The sequence below is a fragment of the Mastomys coucha genome, unplaced genomic scaffold (assembly GCF_008632895.1).
Source record: "Mastomys coucha isolate ucsf_1 unplaced genomic scaffold, UCSF_Mcou_1 pScaffold15, whole genome shotgun sequence".
Classification (NCBI taxonomy): domain Eukaryota; kingdom Metazoa; phylum Chordata; class Mammalia; order Rodentia; family Muridae; genus Mastomys; species Mastomys coucha.
Genome location: NW_022196897.1, coordinates 128018803 through 128040280, shown reverse-complemented (window position 1 = coordinate 128040280; position 21478 = coordinate 128018803). Strand labels below are relative to the sequence as shown.

The 21478-nt window shown below is 41.4% G+C and overlaps 1 protein-coding gene across 6 annotated transcripts in view; it reads left to right on the top strand.

Annotated features, from left to right (window-relative positions):
• Positions 1-21478, top strand: part of Kif16b (kinesin family member 16B) — a 318921-nt gene that overhangs the window by 153138 nt on the left and 144305 nt on the right. For all 6 annotated transcript variants that reach the window (XM_031372080.1, XM_031372081.1, XM_031372079.1 and 3 more), the window contains exons 15-17: positions 1061-1198; positions 18865-18947; positions 20239-20327. In XM_031372080.1, coding sequence (XP_031227940.1) covers positions 1061-1198; positions 18865-18947; positions 20239-20327 — 310 coding nt within the window. The remainder of the gene's footprint in view (positions 1-1060; positions 1199-18864; positions 18948-20238; positions 20328-21478) is intronic.

Here is a 21478-nt window from a genome sequence, read left to right as displayed (position 1 = left end):
TTAGAGCTCCTGGTGAAGAACCTGCTTTCTATCAAGTATATGCTAGAGGTCCACTTGTCGAATGTTTCTGTGTACACAGTATTACTAGAAATGGGGAGACTCAAAATCAATTCCAGAAGCTTCCAGGCTCAAGTACTTTTAAGTCTGTTTTGGCATCAAGCCGCTTGTTTGAATTATGCATTTGTCTGTGGGAGTAGCCATAAATAAGGGCAGTTAGTAAGGGCAATGGTCTCTGACCAGACATCCATTGTTGCAGTTCTACAGAGAATATGAGAGCTTCTCCTAAGAAACTGGTTTATATGAGAGGCATTCACATCTGCTATTGGCAAGATGTTCATACATAATCAGATAACCATCAGTGAGTAGCTGCTTTCAGAGGTCTCACCATCTGCATAGGCTGTGGCAGTAGCACCCAAGTGAAGCCTCTGGAAGCTCCTGGGACAGTGGTTCTCAACCTTCCTAATGCATTGTTTCTCACATTGTGGTAAACCCCAACCATAATATTATTTTTGTTGCTACTTCATAACTAATTTTGCTACTGTTATGAATATCAGTGTAATTATCTGTGTTTTCCAAAGGGGTTGCAATCCACAGGTTGAAAACTACTGTCTTAGGACCTTCTGGGGGCCATACCATGCCTCTGTTTTCTGTTTCTGGGAAGCATTATCTGTAAATTTGGAGGTGTTCATGGGTCATTAGCCCACAGATGCTTGCGTTCTTGTGTCTCCCTGTGGCTGGTGCAAGTTTGTTGGTATTGAGCAGAGGTTCTCTGTTAAACAAGCTCGTCAACTGTGTTGTCCTTTGGGAAGAAAAAGCTTCCATGCCAGAGCTTACTTTGTTGCAGGCAGATAGTCAGATCCTTTGGGGTGACCATCAGTGGTCCTTTGTCTCTGCCACTTGATGTTACAGACTCACAGATTAGAATCATCTCACTAAAAAGATATGTTACAGCACTTCTATGGAAAATAAAAGGTGTGTTCAAAATGGAGTAAGTAGTTGGGAATCATCATCCCATACAGCAAAGTGGAGCCTAATTTTCTCTTTTGTTTTTCTCTCCTAGTCCTTCATGGCCTTGACCTGGAAAGTGAGCATTGTGTCTTTGAGAATGCCGGAGGAACAGTGACCCTGATACCCCTGGGTGGGTCCCAGTGCTCTGTGAATGGTGTTCAGATTGTGGATGCTACACAGCTAAATCAAGGTATCTACTTCTGCTTTCCAGAGACCTTTATGTACATGGAGAACAAAAGCTGGAACTCTGAAGTGTGCGCATTTTACTGATTAGGGAGCCAGAGGGTAAAGACAGTTCTTCATTATGTCTCCTGTCTTGCTGGAAGGCTGCTTTATAACGCCCAATGTCTGTTGAATTCAATATCACATATTTAGGAATATTTACAATTGTTATGAAGATTAACCATTAGAGGATTTTTCAAGTTAAGGAGTATCTCTTACAAGTAAAAATTTAATACAGTGATTTTTCTTTAATACATTTATTTTTAATGTTTATGTCCTTCTAATGAGTAGTTATGATTATATGCAAAACAGCTATAATATTGTAAAAAATGTATAAAAATTCATGCAGAACTTAATCATAGACCCATGTTAAAGTAACTAGTACATGTCAGCCTACCTTTTATCTGAAACTAAGTTGTTAAGAGAAAAGGTTTGGTCCCTTGGCTTTAAGCCTGCGGTGAACTAAACTTCACCTCGTGGTCAGGAAACCAAAGGGAAGAGGGATGTGCACCAGACCTCTCTCAAGACCTAACTTTTAGGAGACACCACCTCTGAAAGGTCCCACCTGCCACAAACTCAGGAGACAACACTCAGCACATGGCCTCTGGGGGACATTTGCAGTTCAGATTATGACAATGTCCAATATTCTCTGAATACATTGTTATATATTTCATCCACCAGTGAGATTCTCCAAATATCTTCAGTACAGCCATTCAATTAGAAAAGTAATGGTTAGCCTCAGACCCCATTCAAGTTTGGCTGCCTGTTTCTTGTAGGTCCAGCATTGAGTGTGCATGGCATTGGTGGCCACATCTCTAGCTTTTTCAGTCTGGGCCACATCCTTGTTCTTTCTTGGACTCTTATAACATTGAAAAGAGTGCATTAAATATATTGTAGTATGTCCCTCTACCTAAATGTAGGACTTCTCTGGTCTTTTTCATAGACAGATATCATGCAGTTTCTTTGTTTGCAGGCAGGGCTGAGGTCAGACTTTATGCACATTAGGCAAGGGCTCTACTGCTGAGTGACATAGACTCTCAATATGAAGCATTTCTGACAGTGCTGTGTTTTTCTCCTATCCCACCCCAGATTTCTATGTCCACTGTTGATGGTGCTCACTTTGGTTCTTTGGTAAAGGTGGACCCGCCTGTGCCTTTTCTCTGTGACGTTGCTTCTCTCCTGGCTTTGGTTTTAGAAAAATGTGTAGGGAAACTACTCTGATTATCAGTCTTCTATCCTTTGTCACAGCTTGATTCACTGTTTCAGAAATTGTTTTTTAAAATTTTGTTGAATTATTATTCTATATTATTATTGCAAAAAGATAACTTTCTTATCATTTCTTTTGCATTTGACAATTGAATTTTTAGCGTAAGGAAAAGCTTTTTCTTCTTGCTGTGTGTGTCTTCATGTATTTACTTAAGCAGAGTCACATTGTTTGGCACCATATTTAGTATCTGCTCTGTTTGGCTGTTAATTATTCTAAACATTCAAATCATCTCAGATTTGGCCAGTGTGAATTCCTTCAAGGTGGCTTCTATGTCTGTTGGCTTGACAGTGCAAACATTGGCTTACTTTCTGAGGTAAGATATTCTAAACTTACCTTGTACTTTCCTGGATCTGCCCAGTTCTTAAAAGAGCACTATCCAGTGTGAGCTCTGCCTTGAACTTAACATTTAACTCTGGGTGATCCTTCTTTCCTCTCTGCTACCCAAGAAAGAAGGAATGCTAGCTTATTGAGCTTTCAGAAATTTTTACGTAGCTGTAATTGTGTCTCTAATTCTTTTGTGGATTGACTAATAAATGTAAATAAATGCCTTACATGAAGCTGTTTATTTGCTTACTTATACATATTTGCTTACTTGCTTACTTCTACTTCTCCTACCTAACTACATAACTCAGTTTAAAATATGCCTGTTTTGGGTAGTGATCAGATTAAGAACTAAACTTTTGATCTTCATGTATATCTCAGATGTGACATTTGCTAAGAGAGCCATAGAACTAAATTGACATTGAAGGCTGTTTGTAGTACTTGTCTTTCCCTGCAGTGTAAAAGTATATATATATATATTTTAATTATCCTGTAATAATTGTCATCTCTGAAGCTTACTGCCTCTATCTGCTAACCTAGGCTGAGCTTCTAGCCTTCCTAAAATCTTATATAGACCTTATTTTCAGACTCTGAGACTTACTGCTGAATTAGCTCACTCGTTTTGTTCTTTCTGAACTCTGGCTGGCTGGTTCGACTCAGCTGTTCTTGTTGAAACCCCTCTCCAAGCTGACTGACTCAATCTGTCTTCTCTCTTGGCCTCTGACTGAATTGTTCTTCTTGGCGTCATACTAACTTTCACAATATGTTCGAATATTCTGGCTGCTTTTCATTTGCTAGCTAATTCCATCTTCACCTGTGTCTAGCTTGTTTTCTCTCTGCAATCTGTTACTCTATAACTGTGTCAGTAAAACTGCCTCCTCTCTCTCTGCACTGCTCTCTATTAAGTCACCTCTCTTTCCAGTCTTTTCTCCTGCAAGTTGAGATTATCCTATCTCTGAGCCATTCTGTCAGATCTTTCTCTAATTTGTCACTCTGTCTGCCCCACAATTAGAAGTTGCTCTCAAACATGGGTGCTTCCTTCTATAAATTAACTTTATCTTCACTAAGGGTGTGTCTGTATTCCAGCCAGAGGGATTAAAGGTATGCTAAGGCTGAGCCATACCACAGCTAGAAACAGGTTTTTCTAGTAAACAACATAATCTTGGGGTTTTCAGTGAGATCACATATCCTGCAGCACTGTGAACTGTTCTTGATTCTTTTATTATCATGGTACCATGATGTTCAGATCTGGTGGGCTGGAGTTCTTCCGGCATTCTGCTGAACTGCTTGTATTAGAATGTCATGCACTGAGTAGAAATGCCATTAACAACTGTCAGTGCAGGGGAGTGCTAGATGGCATCAAGATCAGGCATTACATCACAGTAACAAAGTGACAACTTTTTTTTCACCTTGCCTTTCTTTCTTTAGTGTATATCCTATATATCTTATCCAAGGTAAAATAGCTTCAGTCTTTCATAATTAAGGATTAAAATTCTCTCCTTTGTTTTGCTTGATGTTTGAAGATTGTTAAAATGAAAACTGGAAAATGTTTTTAAAATACAAAGTGATGTGATAAATTGGAGGTGTGTGAATATGTGTAGTAAAAATAAAAAGAGGTGCAGAGGACTAAACATTCTTCCTTTCAGATCACCCCTACTGCTGGAGGAGGACAGGCTCAGTATTTGTAGATGAGGATCGGAAGCTAGCTCAATAAAGGTTTAACTTTTAAAAAGCCTATAGTAAAGAGTAAACTAAAAATGGATTTCATTAAAAACACAATAAATGGGGAGCAGGACTAACTAAAACACTATTTTTGTACTAGATCCTGTCTTGGCTTTTGCCCATGAGGCAGCTTTTTAAAAGCAGTTCTATAGAGCACTTCTGCATATCCTGCTTAGGTAATTTTTGCAAAGGCAAGTGCTTTGAATTAACTCTTGGCAACCAAGCTTCTTTGAGACAGGTCTTGGAATAGCTGGACAGCTGTTGTATTAGCACAGAACATTGAAAACAATGAGAGCAGATCACTCATTATCCCTCTTTATCATTCATGCTTTCACCCTCTCAAACCTTACTTGTAGATGCTGTTAAATCTTTGTGGCTTTCCAAGCTAGGCATAGCTCCTGTCCATAGCCCTGAAGACCATCAAGTCCAGGCTACTTTCCTTTTCACAAATGTTGTCCTAAGTTCAGTCTCTGGCTTACTGTAGTGGTTACTGGTTTACCTTTCTTCCTGGCCCACTGCTTCTTAGTCCGCAGAATTGGCCTTGTATGTAAACTATCAGTTGGATCTATGAAGGATATAACAAAAGAAATAGTTTTGTAACAGTTCCCTGCTTTTAGAATGAAAGGGAGGGATCAAGGACAGAAAACACAGGTGGGTCATCCCAGTGACATCTCACCACATTACCCTTCCTTGCCTGCCCCTCACACTCACCCGGTGCCACTCAGGGCACCCTCCCTTATCATCAGTTCCCAGCTTAGTGCTGAAATTTGGTATTCAGCTGTCTCTTCATTGGTAAATTACTTTCATTTGGAAATGTACTAGGCTGTGCCATTAAAAAAGCACAAGTAGTAATTGTAACTTCCTTATCTAAATCACTTAACACATGTGAATGACAACTAATAGATTTGTTTAAATTTAGCAGATTGTCACCATTAGGGGCAAGAGTGTTTTCTTCTTTTCTTCTTTTCAACTTGTGTCAGTAAGTTGTCTTTTCTCATATAGCATGCTGCCCAACACACACACACACACACACACACACACACAAAACAGGAAAGGTTTTCATCAGTTAGCACTGTCATTAACATGAAGAGCATTTGCTAGCACTGTGAGTATGAACTGCGTATTATCTAATATGTGGTATAAGATACCTTTTCCTTCATCTTCATATTTAAACATACTCTTCTCTTAATGTGTACGACTTAATGTGTACGCAGAGCTCAGTTCCCCTGAGACTCAGGCTCCCATGTGGACTCCATAAAAGGGATTAATGGAAAGAAGAAATTACAAATGTGACCATGATGTCTCATCCATAGACCACAGCTTTTCTTGGTCTAAACCCCTAGGTCCTCCAACCCCAGCCACCATATGTTTAGTAAGAAATTGCACAATAATCAAGCATGTTATAATTCAGGAAATATTTCAACATTGTCTTGGAATTTCTAGGAACTAGTCATTGTTATTTGAATTATTATTTTTCTGCTATACTATATATTTTTAAAACTGGTCACTGTTGAGTGCAATTAATTTTTACATTCGTATCAGTGGACACCTTTGGTCTTCTTGCTGGTCTGTCAGATCCACTGAACATTCATCTCTCGTTTTAGAAGTGCTACAGAAACTGCATCTTGGAAATTCACACTTAGGTGCATTTGAATGTGATATGCTTGAGTGCCAAAATATACTTGCATCTATTCAAGTACCCTGAAAGAGGGAACAGGTGATTGTCTGCAGAGTGGAGCTGAGGAGCCTTTGATAAAATTTTCATCTGCTGGAAGCCTGCTGTGGGTTGTTCAGTGACAAATTAAAAAGGAATTTTAGTGGAACTGAAAAGGAAAATAGATCTTTGAGGGTTGAGCCATGGTATCCAGCTAAGGCAATGGACTGATATATGATACAAAGAGTATAAGATACCAGTGCCTGTGGACTCCCCTGTACTGAGCCGAGTACTCTCCAGGTGCCTTCCTCATGTTAGAGACCTGAAAATTGGACTTAGATATGGGCCACTTTAACAGATTTTTAGATGTCAAAGCCTGAGCTATCTTTAAAGAGAGAATGGTTCTCCAAATGTTTCCTAGACCAGTGTCATCAGCACTACCTGGCTTACTAGATGCACAAATTCCTAAACCCTATGCTGTAAAAGATCTGGGGATGAGGCCCCAGTGATACAGGTAGATACATGTAGAAGTAATTGTGATGCTTGCTTCTGCCTGAGAGCAGCCAACTAAACTTGTTATGCTGAAACCCGACTTGGCATCCTGACTTTGGTAGAAAAGTAACTGGTTACCTATGTCTACTCCTTTCTCTCTTGTTCTATCCACCACACCTAATTTTTAGTCTTTCTGATCCTTTCAACATCTTCAGCTTCACATTGCCTAAGACGGCTTCAGAGTGGGTCTTGTCATGGATTCCTTCATGTTTACCAGTTGGAATTTGTGGAGCTTCTGAATCCACAGATGTCTATGTGTCTTTTCAGTTGGAAGGTTTGCTGCTACTGTTTGCTTAAAACTGTTTTCCCCTACCATGCACACTTCCCTTTCCTTCTGGGTCTCCAATCCCATCAAAATGAGATATCTTACTTTCCGTCTCATGGCCTTCTGATGCTCTGATTTGCAGTCAGTTTTCCTCTGTGTCTTCATCCTGCTATGGGGCTCATCCCACAAGGCTCTTGTTTGTTGTAATTCTTGGTGGCAGTGTTTAATTTTTCCTTTCAGGCTTAACTTTTGTTGAATTTTTAATTTTCTGTTTGTTTTAAACCCAAAATCCTTTTTCAAACACACTTAGGATTGCTAACTCAAAGTCTTTATCAACATCTTTGTTTTCTCAGTAATACCTTACCTGCTCATTGGCATCTTCCCACTTCTTCCTTTGTTAAGTAATAATGTTGGTTTGAATCTGGAAACTTTTGAGCATTGCATTACAGGACAGTGAGTTTCATTACAATTCTCTGATGGGAAATGGTGATACCCTTTTATAGCCGCATGTTCTCTTGTTGGATTCCTGCCTAAGTGAGGAAGAACCCAAGCTGTATAGGCTGTGGCTGTAGCATCAGTGCTGGTTCAGTGTCAAAGCCTTTAAATTGCTAGCCCACATAACAATGGGTCTCCCTGTTAGCTAGCCTGGGACCTGAGCAGATCTCTGCCCCTTGGGTCATCTCTCAGGCTGAACATGCTCCTGAGGCTTGGGGCTGTGTGAGCACATGTGGTGGTGAATCTTGAAATGCCTACTGTGTCCTAAATACTTTAGTTTTTTCTTTGATTCTCTTGTTTCTCTCCTCCAACTGGAAATTGGAGTTTTCTTGATTTCACCCTTTCTTCTACATTGTGTACCTATTCCTATATCCAGGGGAAAGGATTAAAAGGACACAGGGAGGGAAAATACAGCCAGAGGAGCCTGCTCCACTATCCTGGGTCCAGTACCTCAGAGACCAGTTGTTGCTTCCACTTGCCACCAGTGACCTCCTGCCTTCTTGTCCAGACTAAAGCAGAGGGTTTCTCCTGGAGTTCTTACTTCATACCTACCAGCAAGCATTAAAATTGAAAGCTTACATTTTGGGCCTCTGGATAAGAAAGTTTCCTCCTAGTCTGAGCCAAGAATAAAAATGTGGTCATTGTCAGTTTGGTTGCACTTTGACATCCAAACTCACTCTAATCTCCATAGCAGTGTTAAATGCCGTGAAGCACTGCTGTGTTAATAACAGGCCTGTATTGTAAGCACTCTTTTCAATGTTTTTGTTTGTTTCTTTTTTTTGTTTGTTTGTTTTTGCTTTGAAATCAGCTAAGATTCCAGAATGATTGACTACTAGTTGACAGATCTTAGAACCTTCCTTGGTACCTTCAGCTAAGTCTGTCAGCTAAGGACCCAGTTTTTAACTTGCAACTTGCTCTATTGCCTTTATGGCAGCCCATCCATCTGTTTTAGACAAGTGGTCATTTTGAGGATACTTCAGCAGCTACAGAGGACCTCCTCAGTCATGGCAAGGCATCTGTGACATGTGGCACCAGTCGTGGAAAGCAGCACCATAAGCCACACAAGCCTAGGTGAACTCCAGATAGCCCAGCAGTCTTTCTCCCGGCATCTACTATTTGTATTGCTCTTGAATTATTCCATGCCAGTCAACATTTTCTTTGGGAAGGACCAGCCTGTCCCATATGGGAAACACTCTGTTTCCCCAGGATATTTTAAAAACAAAAATATTAACCTGTCTCACTCATGCACACTTCTATGATTTTATGGGGAGGGGTAGACTGGTACATCTTGAAGATTTCAAAGCTCTGCACTCAATTCATACACAGATCATCAAATAATCCTCGATCGTTATTTGACTGGGAACGTCAATAGCAAATACTGAAAATCAATTTCCTTTTTTATCCAGAGGCCCAAAACCTAACCGTTCAATTTTAATTTTACTGTGAAAAGAACTGAAGGGTAAAGTGATTTATCTAAAGCAGGAAATTATGACTCTGTATTTGGAATGTGAACACTTATAAGTGAGGTGTCAAGGCCTCTGTAGCTTTCTGATAAGGTGTCATACACATTTGTTACAATCACAAAAACCAGTGACCTGATGGCATCCTTTGGTAGTGACACCTGCTAAAGTATGACATTGATACTCAGTGCCTGTCAGTCATGCCCAATCTAGTCAAGGCACCCTCGGGTCTTTTGGGAATTTTTTAGAATCCTTTTGGGAATTTTTTTAGAGTCTGTTGCTAACTGCCTATCCCCTTTAACCTCTAATCTTTCCCATCTCACTTCCCAAAGCCATTTTTTGAGACAGAATTATTGTAATTCCTGTGCCTTAAGTAATAGCCATTATTAAGAGTATAAAGTCTTAGAACATACAGCTTAATCTGCTCTTAGGTATTGGTACATGTTATTGAAGATTACATTTTATCATGAATTGCTAACATTGCAATCCATTTCTTTTTTTCTGTAATTAATTTATTTTTTACACTCCATATTCTATTGCTGCCCCCCCATCTACTCTCCAACTGTTCCACATCCAACTCCTCCTCCTTATTCCCCCTGTCTCCATGTTGATGCCCCCACCCCCACCCCACCTGACCTCTAAACTCCCTTGGGGCCTCCACTCTCTTGAGGGTTAGTTGCATCATCTCTGAATGAACACAGACCTGGAAGTCCTCTACCATATATGTGTTGGGGGGGGGGCCTCATATCAGCTGGTGTGTGCTATCTGTTTGGTGGTCCAGTGTTTGAGAGATCTCAGGGGTTCAGATTAATTGAGACTGCTGGTCCTCCTACAGGATTGCCCTTCTCCTCAGCTTCTTCCAGCCTTCCCTAACTCAACAATAGAGGCCAGATGCTTCTGTCCATTGGTTGGGTGCAATGGACAAAGAGTTAGATGCATCTGACTCTTTCATCTGGTTTTTGGGTCTTTCGGAGGGCAGTCATGATTGGTCCCTTTTTGTGAGTGCTCCATAGCCTCAGTAATAGTGTGAGGCCTTGGGATCTCCCCTTGAGCTGGATCCCACTTTGGGCCTGTCGCTGGACCTTCTTTTCCTCAGGCTCCTCTCTATTTTCATCTCTGTAATTCTTTCAGACAGGAATAATTATAAGTCAGAGATGTGACTGTGGGATGGCAACCCCATCCCTCACTTCCTACTGGAGGTGGGCTCTATAAGTTTTCTCACCCTACTGTCCAGCATTTCATCTAAGGTCCCTCCTTTGAGTCCTGAGAGTCTCTTAACCTCCCAAGTCTCTGGTTTATTCCGGAGGGTACCCCCAATCTCCTATCTCCTGAGGTTGCATGTTTCCATTCTTTCTACTGACACTCAGGGATGATCAAGGACCTCATGGGAAAGAGCCTTGAACTCATTGGCAAGGGGGAAATTTCCTAAACAGAACTCCAATGGCTTATGCTCTAAAATTAAGAATTGATAAATAGGAACTCATGAAACTGGAAAGCTTCTGTAAGGCAAAGGACATAGTCAATAAGACAAATCGGCAACCTTCAGATTGGGAAAAGATCTTCACTAGCATCTGATAGAGGGCTAATATCCAAAATATATAAAGAACTCAAGAAGTTAATCACCAAAAAAACCCAAACAACCAAGTCAAAAAATGGGGTATAGAACTAAACTAGGAATTCACAACTTAGGAATCTCGAATGGCTGAGAAGCACCTAAAGAAATATTCAAAGTGCTTAGTGATCAGAGAAGTGCAAGTCAAAATGATCCTGATATTCCACCTTACACCAATCAGAATGGCTAAGATCAGAACCTCAGGTAACAACACATGTTGGAGAGGATGTGGAGAAAGAGGAACACTCCTCCATTGCTGGTGGTATTGCAAACTGGTACAACCACTCTGGAAATCAATCTGGAGATTCCTTAGAAAATTGGAAATAGTTCTACCTGAAGACCCAGCCATACCACTCTTGGGAATATACCCAAAAGATGCCCCACCATGCCACAGGGGCATATATTCCACTATGTTCATAGGTTATTTGTGATAGCCAGAAGCTGGAAACAACCTAGACATCCCACAACAGAAGCATGGATACAGAATATGTGGTTTTTTTACAAAACGGAATACTACTCAGCTATCAAGAATGAGGACATTCTGAGTTTTGCAGGCAAATGGATGGAATTGGAAAATATCGTCCTAAGTGAGGTAACTCAGACCCAAAAGGACATACATGGTATGTACTCACTAATATGTGGATATTAGCCAAAAACCAAACCAAACCAAAACAAAAAAAACAAAAACAAAAAACAAACAAACAAACAAAAAACCCCCAGAAAACCCAATATATAGTCCACAGAACTCAAAAAGGTCAACAAGCTGAAGTTCCCAAGTAAGGAACTTTCCTCCATCCCACTTAATAAAGAGAGAAGGAAGCAATCACAAGTGGTGAGGGAGGGAGGAAGGGACCTGGGAGGGAAAGTGAGGGGGGAGGGGGCATAGTGGAGAGGAGAGGAGAGCCTGCTTGACCTGGTATTAGGTGAGGGAAAAGGACTACAGTTCATTTCAATGTGAGATTTTTAAGCTATTTTAAATCACAGAGAAAGTACTTATAAGAAGTTTCTTTTTCCTGTAATCAGACAACAAAATGAGAATGTGGCTGCCCTTTATTACCCAGGCTTCTTGCTCAGCAGCCTTTCAAGGCAGTACGTGGAACTCTATGAGTCTGGATTCTTTACCCATCACAGCTCAGTGAAACCTCTTCTACTAGTATCCTTTAGGAGTGCAGCCTCTGTGTGTGTTAGGTGGGGTGGGGTAAGGGCAGTTTTAAAACAATTAAAATGGCTGGGCTGTGGTGGCGCACGCCTTAAATCCCAGCACTTGGGAGGCAGAGGCAGGTGGATTTCTGAGTTTGAGGCCAGCCTGGTCTACAGAGTGAGTTCCAGGACAGCCAGGGCTACACAGAGAAACCCTGTCTCCAAAAAAAAAAAAATAATAATAATAATAATAATAATAATAATAATTAAAATGTAAAATGAGGAGCCCTGAAGCAGAATACTGGTCTTTTTGTCTCAAGCTCGGGTTACCTTGGACTCTGCATTTGGAGGCCATGAATGGCTCATACGTTTGTATCAGCTATAACTCAGAACAAGGTCTGCTATACAGTTGCCTCTAAAATATTCATATGACAGCATTTAATAGAAAAATAAGTTCATTTATTTACACAGTAGCAGAATTAGAAAATCTCATTAAAATGTAAGGAGAGGGTAATTACTTGTCATATTAACTATTGTCCCTATTTTCCCCAGGAATCACTAGAAACACACATATGCTTATTTTTTCAGCTTCCTTGAAATACTAAAATAAATCTCCTCTGAAACCATCATTTGCATCTCTCATTCACTGAGATTTAAATGAAGGAAGTGCTCTTCTTTTTTTAAACAAAAGGCTTTGTCTCCCTTTTGAAAATGTCATTTTCCTCTCCATTCCCTTTTAAGACTGTCTGGGATTTTGTCTGTCTTTGGAAATGTAACAGGCTCTGAGGTAATCTTGGAGAAGCCATCATATATTTCAGGGAGGTTTAGACATGCTCTCAAAATTAAAAATTAAGTGTATCACAGAAAGTCCATCTGCCACAGTTAATCACATTAACCTCAAGCAAGGAGTCGTTGACAGTTAAAAAGAACTTAAAGTCGTGAAGGAACCTTAGGAATTTTTCAGTTGATGAGAACACTGAATTACAAAGAGGTTTTTCCATAATTCCCTGGTCCCACCCAGAGACTTTGTGTATGTGTGTGTTGGAGGGAGTGTAGTGTGTGTGTGTTGGAGGGAGTGTAGGGTGTGTGTGTTGGAGGGAGTGTAGGGCGTGTGTGTTGGGGGGAGTGTAGGGCGTGTGTGTTGGAGGGAGTGTAGGGTGTGTGTGTTGGAGGGAGTGTAGGGCGTGTGTGTTGGAGGTGGGGTAGAAATGGGTGTGAAGGCCAGAGGTCAGTGTCAGGTGTCTTCCTCATATCTTGTCCACCTTATTTTTTGAGACAAGATTTCTCAGTGAACCTGGAGATTAGTGATTTGGCCCCAGTCTACCTTCCTCTTGATAGTCCATGTTGCTAGGGATACAGATGCAGCACCAGGCTTAGATGTTTGCTTGGGTGCTGGTGATCTGAGCTCAGGGCCTCCTGCCTACACAGCAGTCATTTTGCACATTGACCAATATTCTCAACCATCATTTGAACATTATTTCAGTAGCCAGTCTATATTGTTTGTGCATCCACCCATCATCCCATGGTTTTCCTTTAGCTGGCTTACAGCTTTCTAAGTAGGTTCATGAGTTTCCTTTTAATAAGGCAAAAGTATGTTATTGAACCCATTTCACCCTTTGTTTATTCACATGCTATATGTATGATCTAGGTCCAAAGGGCTACCAGTGAGATTTCCAAGTTCCTGTGTCCTGGAACAAAAATGGGTACATGGACAGTGGTAAAAATAGAGACTGTTAAAGATAAAGGCATTTTTAGAGATGGAGGAGGGCGCAGGTAGAGAACCAGAATTGATCTGAGACTCAAAAACTCCACAGCTTGTCAAGACCCTTCTTAGATCATTTACTTTCTCAGGCACCCCTGCCTGAGTTCTGTTTTGGCATACAGTTCTGGTTGGGCACAGGAGGTCCCAGACAGTCTGGCACTGGGTTTCATGTTAATCCTGATAACTCCTTTTATAGCCTGACTTTCCTGCCACAGCGGTCTGTAAGGCCCTGTATGTACTCTGTTGATATGTATCCTTTACTTCTCCTTGTCTCCCCAGCTCTTCTTTTCTTGTTTTGACCCCCTATTCACACACCTTTCCTTTAGACTGCACCTGTGAGATTCCCGGAGGGACCCCCACACTCAAATCCCGGGAGCCCGGGAGCAACGACCCCACACACCACCAAGACACGGATGCAATCTGCAAGAGGCTTTTTATTCCAGCTAGCTGGGGCAAGACTCATATCCCTCGCAAGGGTAGAGGAGTCTGGCCCTGAGCAAGGTCTTAGGCAGCTTTTTATTTCCGTGCAGTTGCTGGGGCAAAAGGGAAGACTGGGGTAAGGGGAAGGTACAGGTAGTTTCTGATTGGTGCTGACTTGTGCTAGGGTCCAGGGGCAGACTATCCACCTGGCAATTGTTTTGGGCCAGGTTGTTTCTGAGTTCTCTGGCCAAGTCTTCTAGGTTCCCTTGTTTTTGGGTTCTTGGGAACTGGCCTCCCATTGTTTTTAGGTTCTGGGAGCCGGTCTTCCACTGAGTTCAACTAACGACTAAATTCCCACAATACAGTTTGAAAATTTTAACCTCTCACACCCACTGGTAATTTCTAGTATTCATTTTAGCCTCTCTTGAAGCATTCTCCACTGGTGATTTCCCCCTCAGCTCCTGCTTTCTTCTTATTTTAAGAGTTCAGTCTCCCTTTCCTTTCCTTTCCTTTCCTTTCCTTTTTCCTTTCCTTTCCTTTCCTTTCCTTTCCTTTCCTTTCCTTTCCTTTCCTTTCCTTTCCTTTCCTTTCCTTTCCTTTCCTTTCCCTTCCCTTCCCTTCCCTTCCTTTCCTTTCCCTTCCTTTCCTTTCCTTTCCTTTTTCCTTTTTCCTTTTTCCTCTCCTCTTCTCTCCTCTCCTCTCTCTTCTTCCCTCCCCTCTCTTGCCCTCCCCTCCCCTTCCCTGTCACCTTCTCTAGGTGTGTGTATGTATGTGTGTGTGTGTGTACATAGAAAGGCACTAGTGCACACAGATATATAACATCTATATTCTTTCTATCTATCTATCTATCTATCTATCTATCTATCTATCTATCTATCTATCTATCTATTAAAAGCCAGCTTTCCTCCAGGTCCCTCCTCCTCTCCCCTTCCTTTCCCTCTTCTGTTTGTTTCCCTCTTCTTTCCTTGAGTGACATTCCTACATAAGTGGCTTGATTTAGTAGAGAAAACTCTTAAGATTATATGATGCTTTGAAAGAAAATGGCCCCCATAGGTCCATAGGGAGTAGCATTTTAAGAGGTGTGGCCTTGTTAGAGGAAGTGTGTCACTGGGGACAGGCTTCAAGATAGGAAGGTAGGTTGGTAGGTAGGAAAATAAATAGGTAGGTAGGTAGATAGATAGATAGATAGATAGATAGATAGATAGATAGATAGATAGATAGAATATAGATATTTTATATTCATGTGCATAGTGCATTTCCATGTGTGTGTGTGTGAACGCATGTACACATGTGCACATGTACACACATGCACATGCATACACACTATGATTTATGCTCTCATACATTTCTACAAGCATACAAATACATGCACATATCATAAGATAGCTCCAGCCCTTTCTTCTAGAGCATCAGATCTGTGTGTTTTTAATATGCTAAAGATGTTCTAACTTCATTATTTTAAAACTAACTGAACTTATGATCTATTCTACCACATCAGTATGGTTCCTTTACAAGTGCTATGAGCCTGTGTGACTCATGGCTGGTTAGTCAGTCTACATGCTAGAGCCTTCCTCTTCAGCCTCCCTGCCTGGATGTGCCCCTCGTTGAGTTCTATTACTTTTATCTCCTAAATGGCTTCCAGATTCTTTCCTCTTCTCCTACATTTCCTCTCCCAAAGACACCTTCCTCCAGACTCCTGTGTCCATCTCTGTTGCCTCCTAACTTTGTCATCTTGTCAGCGGCAAATGTGATCTTTCTGAAGCACACATCTCTTCATGTTTTATAGCACTTTTCTACCATATCTGTGTAAGACAGATGGCTTTCCCACTTTATCCCGAAGGACCGACAGGCCCTTTTCCTCTACTCTCTAGCTTTATCATGTACAGTGATATTCCCTCTGTCATATCCACATGCCTGTGTTCCAGTCTCTAGCCATCTTTTCTCTTTTCCTGCTGAATGACAAACAAAAAGTTGTACTTGACTACTCCTAGGTATGGTGGAGGAGAAGGTTTATTGTAGATTAGAGAGAGCATAGCCAGAGGCAGAACCATCTGAGAGAGTCCAGAATGAACACAACTCTGAGCCTGGGCATGTGAAGAGAGTGGGGACAGGAGAGGGAAGAGCCAAGAGACCAAGATCTGGGCATACCCATAACAGCTGGATTATATAGGGAAGAGCCTCTGGGGGAAGGGCAGCCCAGCCCCAGGGCTTTAGAGATCAGCCTAGGTGGCAGGGTTTGCCAGCTATGCCCTATAACAGGTAGGGACTGAGCAATGCTGGGATACTCTGGAGGTCAGGTCTGCTTTGCTATGTTAAAGAGGCTCCTTGTTAGCCCCTTGTCCTTGGAGACCTAACATCCACTACTGAACCTTTGTATATCCTTCTCTCAAACTCATCTTTGGCACTTTTTTTAGTTGATTAAAGTTTTAATACTAGGTATCAAATCTAGGACCTGGTGCCTGGCAGCCAAGTCCTCTACCAATAAATTATGCCTTCATGCTATCAAAGATTGTCCTCATCAGCCCTCCCCTCAAGGACCTCTTTCTTTTCTGCAACCTGGTTCTCTTCCTTTGTGGGAAGCTTTTCATTCCTTTACTCTCTCTGTTTACTGCTTATACTCTCAAAGGCAAGGCATATGTTAGCTCTTCCCAATTCTGTATGCTTAGTGTTTATCATGATGACTAGCATACAGGAAGTGTTCACTAAGTATTTGTTGGCTACACCAATTAACAGAGCTATCATATAAGTATGGCATGTATTTTTGACTCAGCGTTTCTTGAATGAAAGTGAACAGTAGAAGGAAGCAGAGGAAACAACTGTTAATGGAGTCCGTTGTACAGGCCAGGCCCTTGACACACATCTAAATGGAAATAATGAATTGTCATGTATACTTTTGCTCTCGTTCATAAATCCTGAAAGGGCTTTTAACTGCATGCAAATAGCATAGGTAGCTGGATTATTTTCGGTGACTTAATTTGAGTTGAAATGATGTCTCTGAGATACTATTCTATTTTTCCATTAGCATATTTTAACAATTTTCAACTTGGTTGGCTAAGCATTTGATTAACAGAAGGAAAAAAAGACTTGGATTAGATCTAATTAACACCTGGAATTTGATGGTCTTATTAATCTCTAATGTAACTTAGGCATATTGAATTTACGTACTTCCTAGACAGGACTGCTTATAGTTTGACTTTCTATAAGAGACATATCTCTCAGACTTAGTAGTAGAAGGGCAGAAAACACCTTTCTAAATTACAGTAGCAGTGCCTTTCCATAAGTGGCAGAGACACAGGTGCCAGTTTCTATGAGGAGGAGAGATTGTTAGTAAGGAAAATAGCTACTGTCTTTGTGAGTCTCTTAAAACTGTCTCTCTTCATGTTGACTCCATTCCCTGTGAAATAATGACTTCCAATGAACCCAACTCTTCAGGTTCTCCCAATGCCTTGTGTTTGAACCAGTCAATAGTTAGCTGTATGGATTTGAAACAACTCTGACATCTGTGAGACAATGTACAGAGTAGGTGGCAGCAGAAGCAGCGTAGGAGGATACTCGCTAAAGATCCAGAGTATGTATATGTCTGGGGTTATGTTATGACCTGTCAGGTCCAGGCAAAGACCACACCCAAGCAAGTGGCTATTGTTTGTGCTTAGCCATCAACAGCTCCTGCACTTGCACCAAGAGGCATTAACGATCTGTTGAGACTGTCCTCTCAACATCTTCTGAGGTTTCAAGGGAAGTTAGAAAGATACCTGTGAAAAATTTTCTGTGAAAATTTTTAAGATTTTAACTACTAACAATTAGTATTTTTGTTTTTTGAAATTTTCTGTAGGAAATACAAAAGTGTATCACTGTCCTCTAGATTGTGAACTCTGGTTAGTCTTTCTCTCAGGTTCCAGGTCCACACAGTATGTTTGCTGTTTCAAACATCCTTTGTATGGACTGGACTTGAACATTTATATCCTGAACAGAGCTAGCTAGTCTCCTGTCTATAGCCTAAGCTTTCGCAGTGATACCCCATGACCCTGCTTTTTTCTGTCCCCTGGTTATCCAGTTAAACCAGCCTTGGTCTTTGGTACAGAAGTCTGCTTCTAGTTACTCCAGTCTCCACTTGGTACATTGATGCTAAACTGAGCATAGTCATTGCTCATGATGGCCTACTCCAGAGCATGAGCCTTATATTTCACGACAGACTGAACACTGTGTTCTGTCATAAGGTAATATAATTACCTCCAGCATGGAGAAGATCATGGGATAGATAACAAGTCTGTGTGTAACATTTTGTTTCTCTTAATTGCTTTTGAGGCCAGGGAACTCACTGCCTTCCATAGCTGATGTGGACAAGTCTGGAACTGGACAAATCTGAGTTTAGAAACTGTATGCTTATTTGAGGTGACCTCTCCGAGACTTGGTCACTCTTGAGCATTGGCCTCACTTCTCTTGTCCCCTGAGTACTTGGTGCCGAATGAAGCCTCTGGCCCAGGATCCTTTCTTGAGCATACAAACATTTACATTTTTTACAGGGCTTGTGACAGGCAGGTTTTAGCAGTAGGAATTTGCTCTCTGCCAGCTCTACTATAGTGTCTGCTTCTGTAAGCATTAATAAACATTTCCTATGTTCGTGATCACATTTTCCTTTATGTTAGATTTGTGAAGGATTTTTTTTCTTCCAAACCATCACAAGTATAATTATCTGCATATTAAGTTTAAAATCCCATAATAGGTTATAATGCTTAGATTCATCACTTCTGCCTAGGTTGTTGTGAATATCATGATGCCCAAACAAAAGTACATGCAGGTTTAAAGTTAGCTTCCATGGATGAGCCTTTGAAACTGAAGCCTCTCATCCTTTTCTAAGGCATTGGAAGGAGAATCCCATGCTCTGCTGTTGCCTGCTGACCACACTGCCTACCACTGACGTCATATTTCCTTCCATCTATTGCTGCTGTTCTTGTGTGTTCTAGGTGCTGTGATACTCTTGGGAAGAACCAACATGTTCCGCTTTAACCATCCGAAGGAAGCCGCCAAGCTTAGGGAGAAGAGGAAGGTGAGGGCTTGGGGGCTGGTCCAGGTGGGGCAGGGGTATCCTCCTGGGTCTACCACTTTACCTTCTGAGGCGAAAGCCTCTAGCAAGGAAGCCCTGGAACAGCTCAGTTCCAGGCACTTTACTTTCTGACCAGTGATGGAGTAGGAGAGCCAGCAAGTGGAATCCAGGACACACAGAAACAGCTGCTCCTTCTAGACTCTTCTTTCTAGTGCATACATCCCCAGAGGAGCCAGACTTTGTGTGGTATTAAGTGAGCAGTGACTCATATCTACTAGAATCTAAGAACTGAATCACTCTTATTTTAAATCAACCACAGTAAATTGGGTGTTTCCCCTGTGTAGCAGCCCAGTTGTGGGGAGTGTGGGGAGTAGAACCATTAAGAGAGACAAATGGGCTTGGTTGGATAGGGCCATTCAGAGGTTTCATAGTGCTTGATGGTGGAGGAAGGCTCAATCCCACAGAAAGACAGGAATATTGAATGAGAAGGAAAGAAATCTACACTGTGTCCTCTCCTTAGACTCCTGAAGACAGTAAGAGCTGCAGTTTGCATCTTCATGAGCTAGGAACTATGCCGAACTTAAGTGGAGGAGATTGTGCCCTTTTATCTGTCCAGCAGCTGTTACCACCCAACTCACAGCTAAATAGAGTATGAAACTGGATCAAGACAAGCTGTCTGTAACAGACCCTGAGGGCAGATGGGCAACAAGGCCACGGCCCTGGCCTGGGAGCCTGAGGCCTATGTTCTAAGTGACCTAGCGCCTTATGCCACTAATTACTATAAGGGCTTTGACTGCCAGGACCTTTGATGAAAAATGAGAACAGAGCTGCACACTCCTCAGCCTAATCCAGGGCTAATGATCCATCCTGCCCAGGGCCACTCTAGATACTTTTGTTTTGGACATGGTTTCAGAGAGGTATAGGGGATGCATGTCTGCCAGGAAGCAAATAGAGCAGTTCTTAGCTTTTTGGCCTCTCCTCACTTTTATCACCCTTTATTTCTGTAACTCAGTAAATGTGAATGTAGATAGCAACAGAGGTGTAATTCTAGCTTCTAACCAAACTTTAATGCAGTGTGGCTAGGAGTCTTTCTGAGTTATGGAATGCCTGGTGAATTTCCATTGTTAAGTGTTTTCTGGTATATGCAGGCCCAACTATCCCTCATCTGCCACATATTAAACATTCATATGAGTGTGTCCATCTCATTGCCTGTCACTAGCAGAAGGCAATGAATTCTAGCACTGGCCTCCTCATACCCACCAAGGTAACCATTCTACTCTGTGTCTGCTATTAGAGTGGCCTCCTGTCCTCCTTCAGCTTGTCTATGACTGACCTCTCAAAGTCCTATGAGAACCTGTCTGCCGTCATGTTGTATAACCCTGGGTAAGTGAACAGCAACATCTCTTTCCTGTGATTAGTACTGTGATAGTATTTATGATGCCAACTGCATTATAGTCAATTGATGGTAATAAAACTTGGGCAAGGGCACCTCCTCAGCATATCAACCACAGTCATTTCCCAAGCTCCTTTCCAGCTAGTGCTGTATGTACATAATTGTACTTAGTTATAATCACAGTATAAATGGGATTATGTTCTCTGATTTTTTTTTTGCTTAACAACATAATAGGCATTAGCAAAGATGGTTACAAGCTTCATTATCATTTTCATAACTGTCTAATATTTTAAGTTGGCACTTTGATTATCCAGTGCATGATCCCTTCAGCTTAAATGCTTTTATCTTGTTTTATAAATTATCTGTAATAACAGAGGCAGCCTTGATCTTAGGGCATCCTGTAGCCCAGAGAATTATCTTTGCTACTCAGGCATTAGGAGATAGCTGAAGACACAAATGGGAGTGTTTGAAATGGGCTTAGCAGCTGGGTGACCTTGAGCCTAAGTGAGCCTAAGTGCTCAAGTCATTGATGAAAGCTAGTTGGTGAGACACAGGGTCTGTGGACCCTTACCAACCCAAATGATGTATTTTGTGGTATCCAACTTTGTCTTTACCATGCAACTTTTCAAATTTCATGTTGTATGCTCACTGAGAAAAGTTATGATCATTAAATAATTGAGTCTTGAAATAAACCACATATCAGGGAGACTCTAAAATGTAAGAACCCTTTCAGAGTTATTGAATAGGCAGTCCTGAAGGCATGAGTGCATGTGGGTTCTATGGAATTTAGAGTGGTTGTCTCAGATGCTAGAAGAAATCATTCACAGGCTTCTATCAGTTAATGTAATATGCTGGTGCTCAGCATTAATGTCAGCTTTGGGAGTGTGATCCCTTCTGTTAAGTATTGTTTGACTACTCAAAGACTTTTGTTTGGATTTGCTTCCAGCCCAAGACCCAGTTCATCCTGGAATCCAGCACCACTGTCCTCATGCTCTGTGCGCCCTTTAGTTTATTACCATTTGGAACCTTAATGTGGCTATTTGTTTTTTTATCTTTTTTTATTAGATATTTTATTTCTTTGTCATATGATATCTCCTTTCCCAGTTTTCCCTCTGGAAAAAATAAATAAAAAGAAAACAAA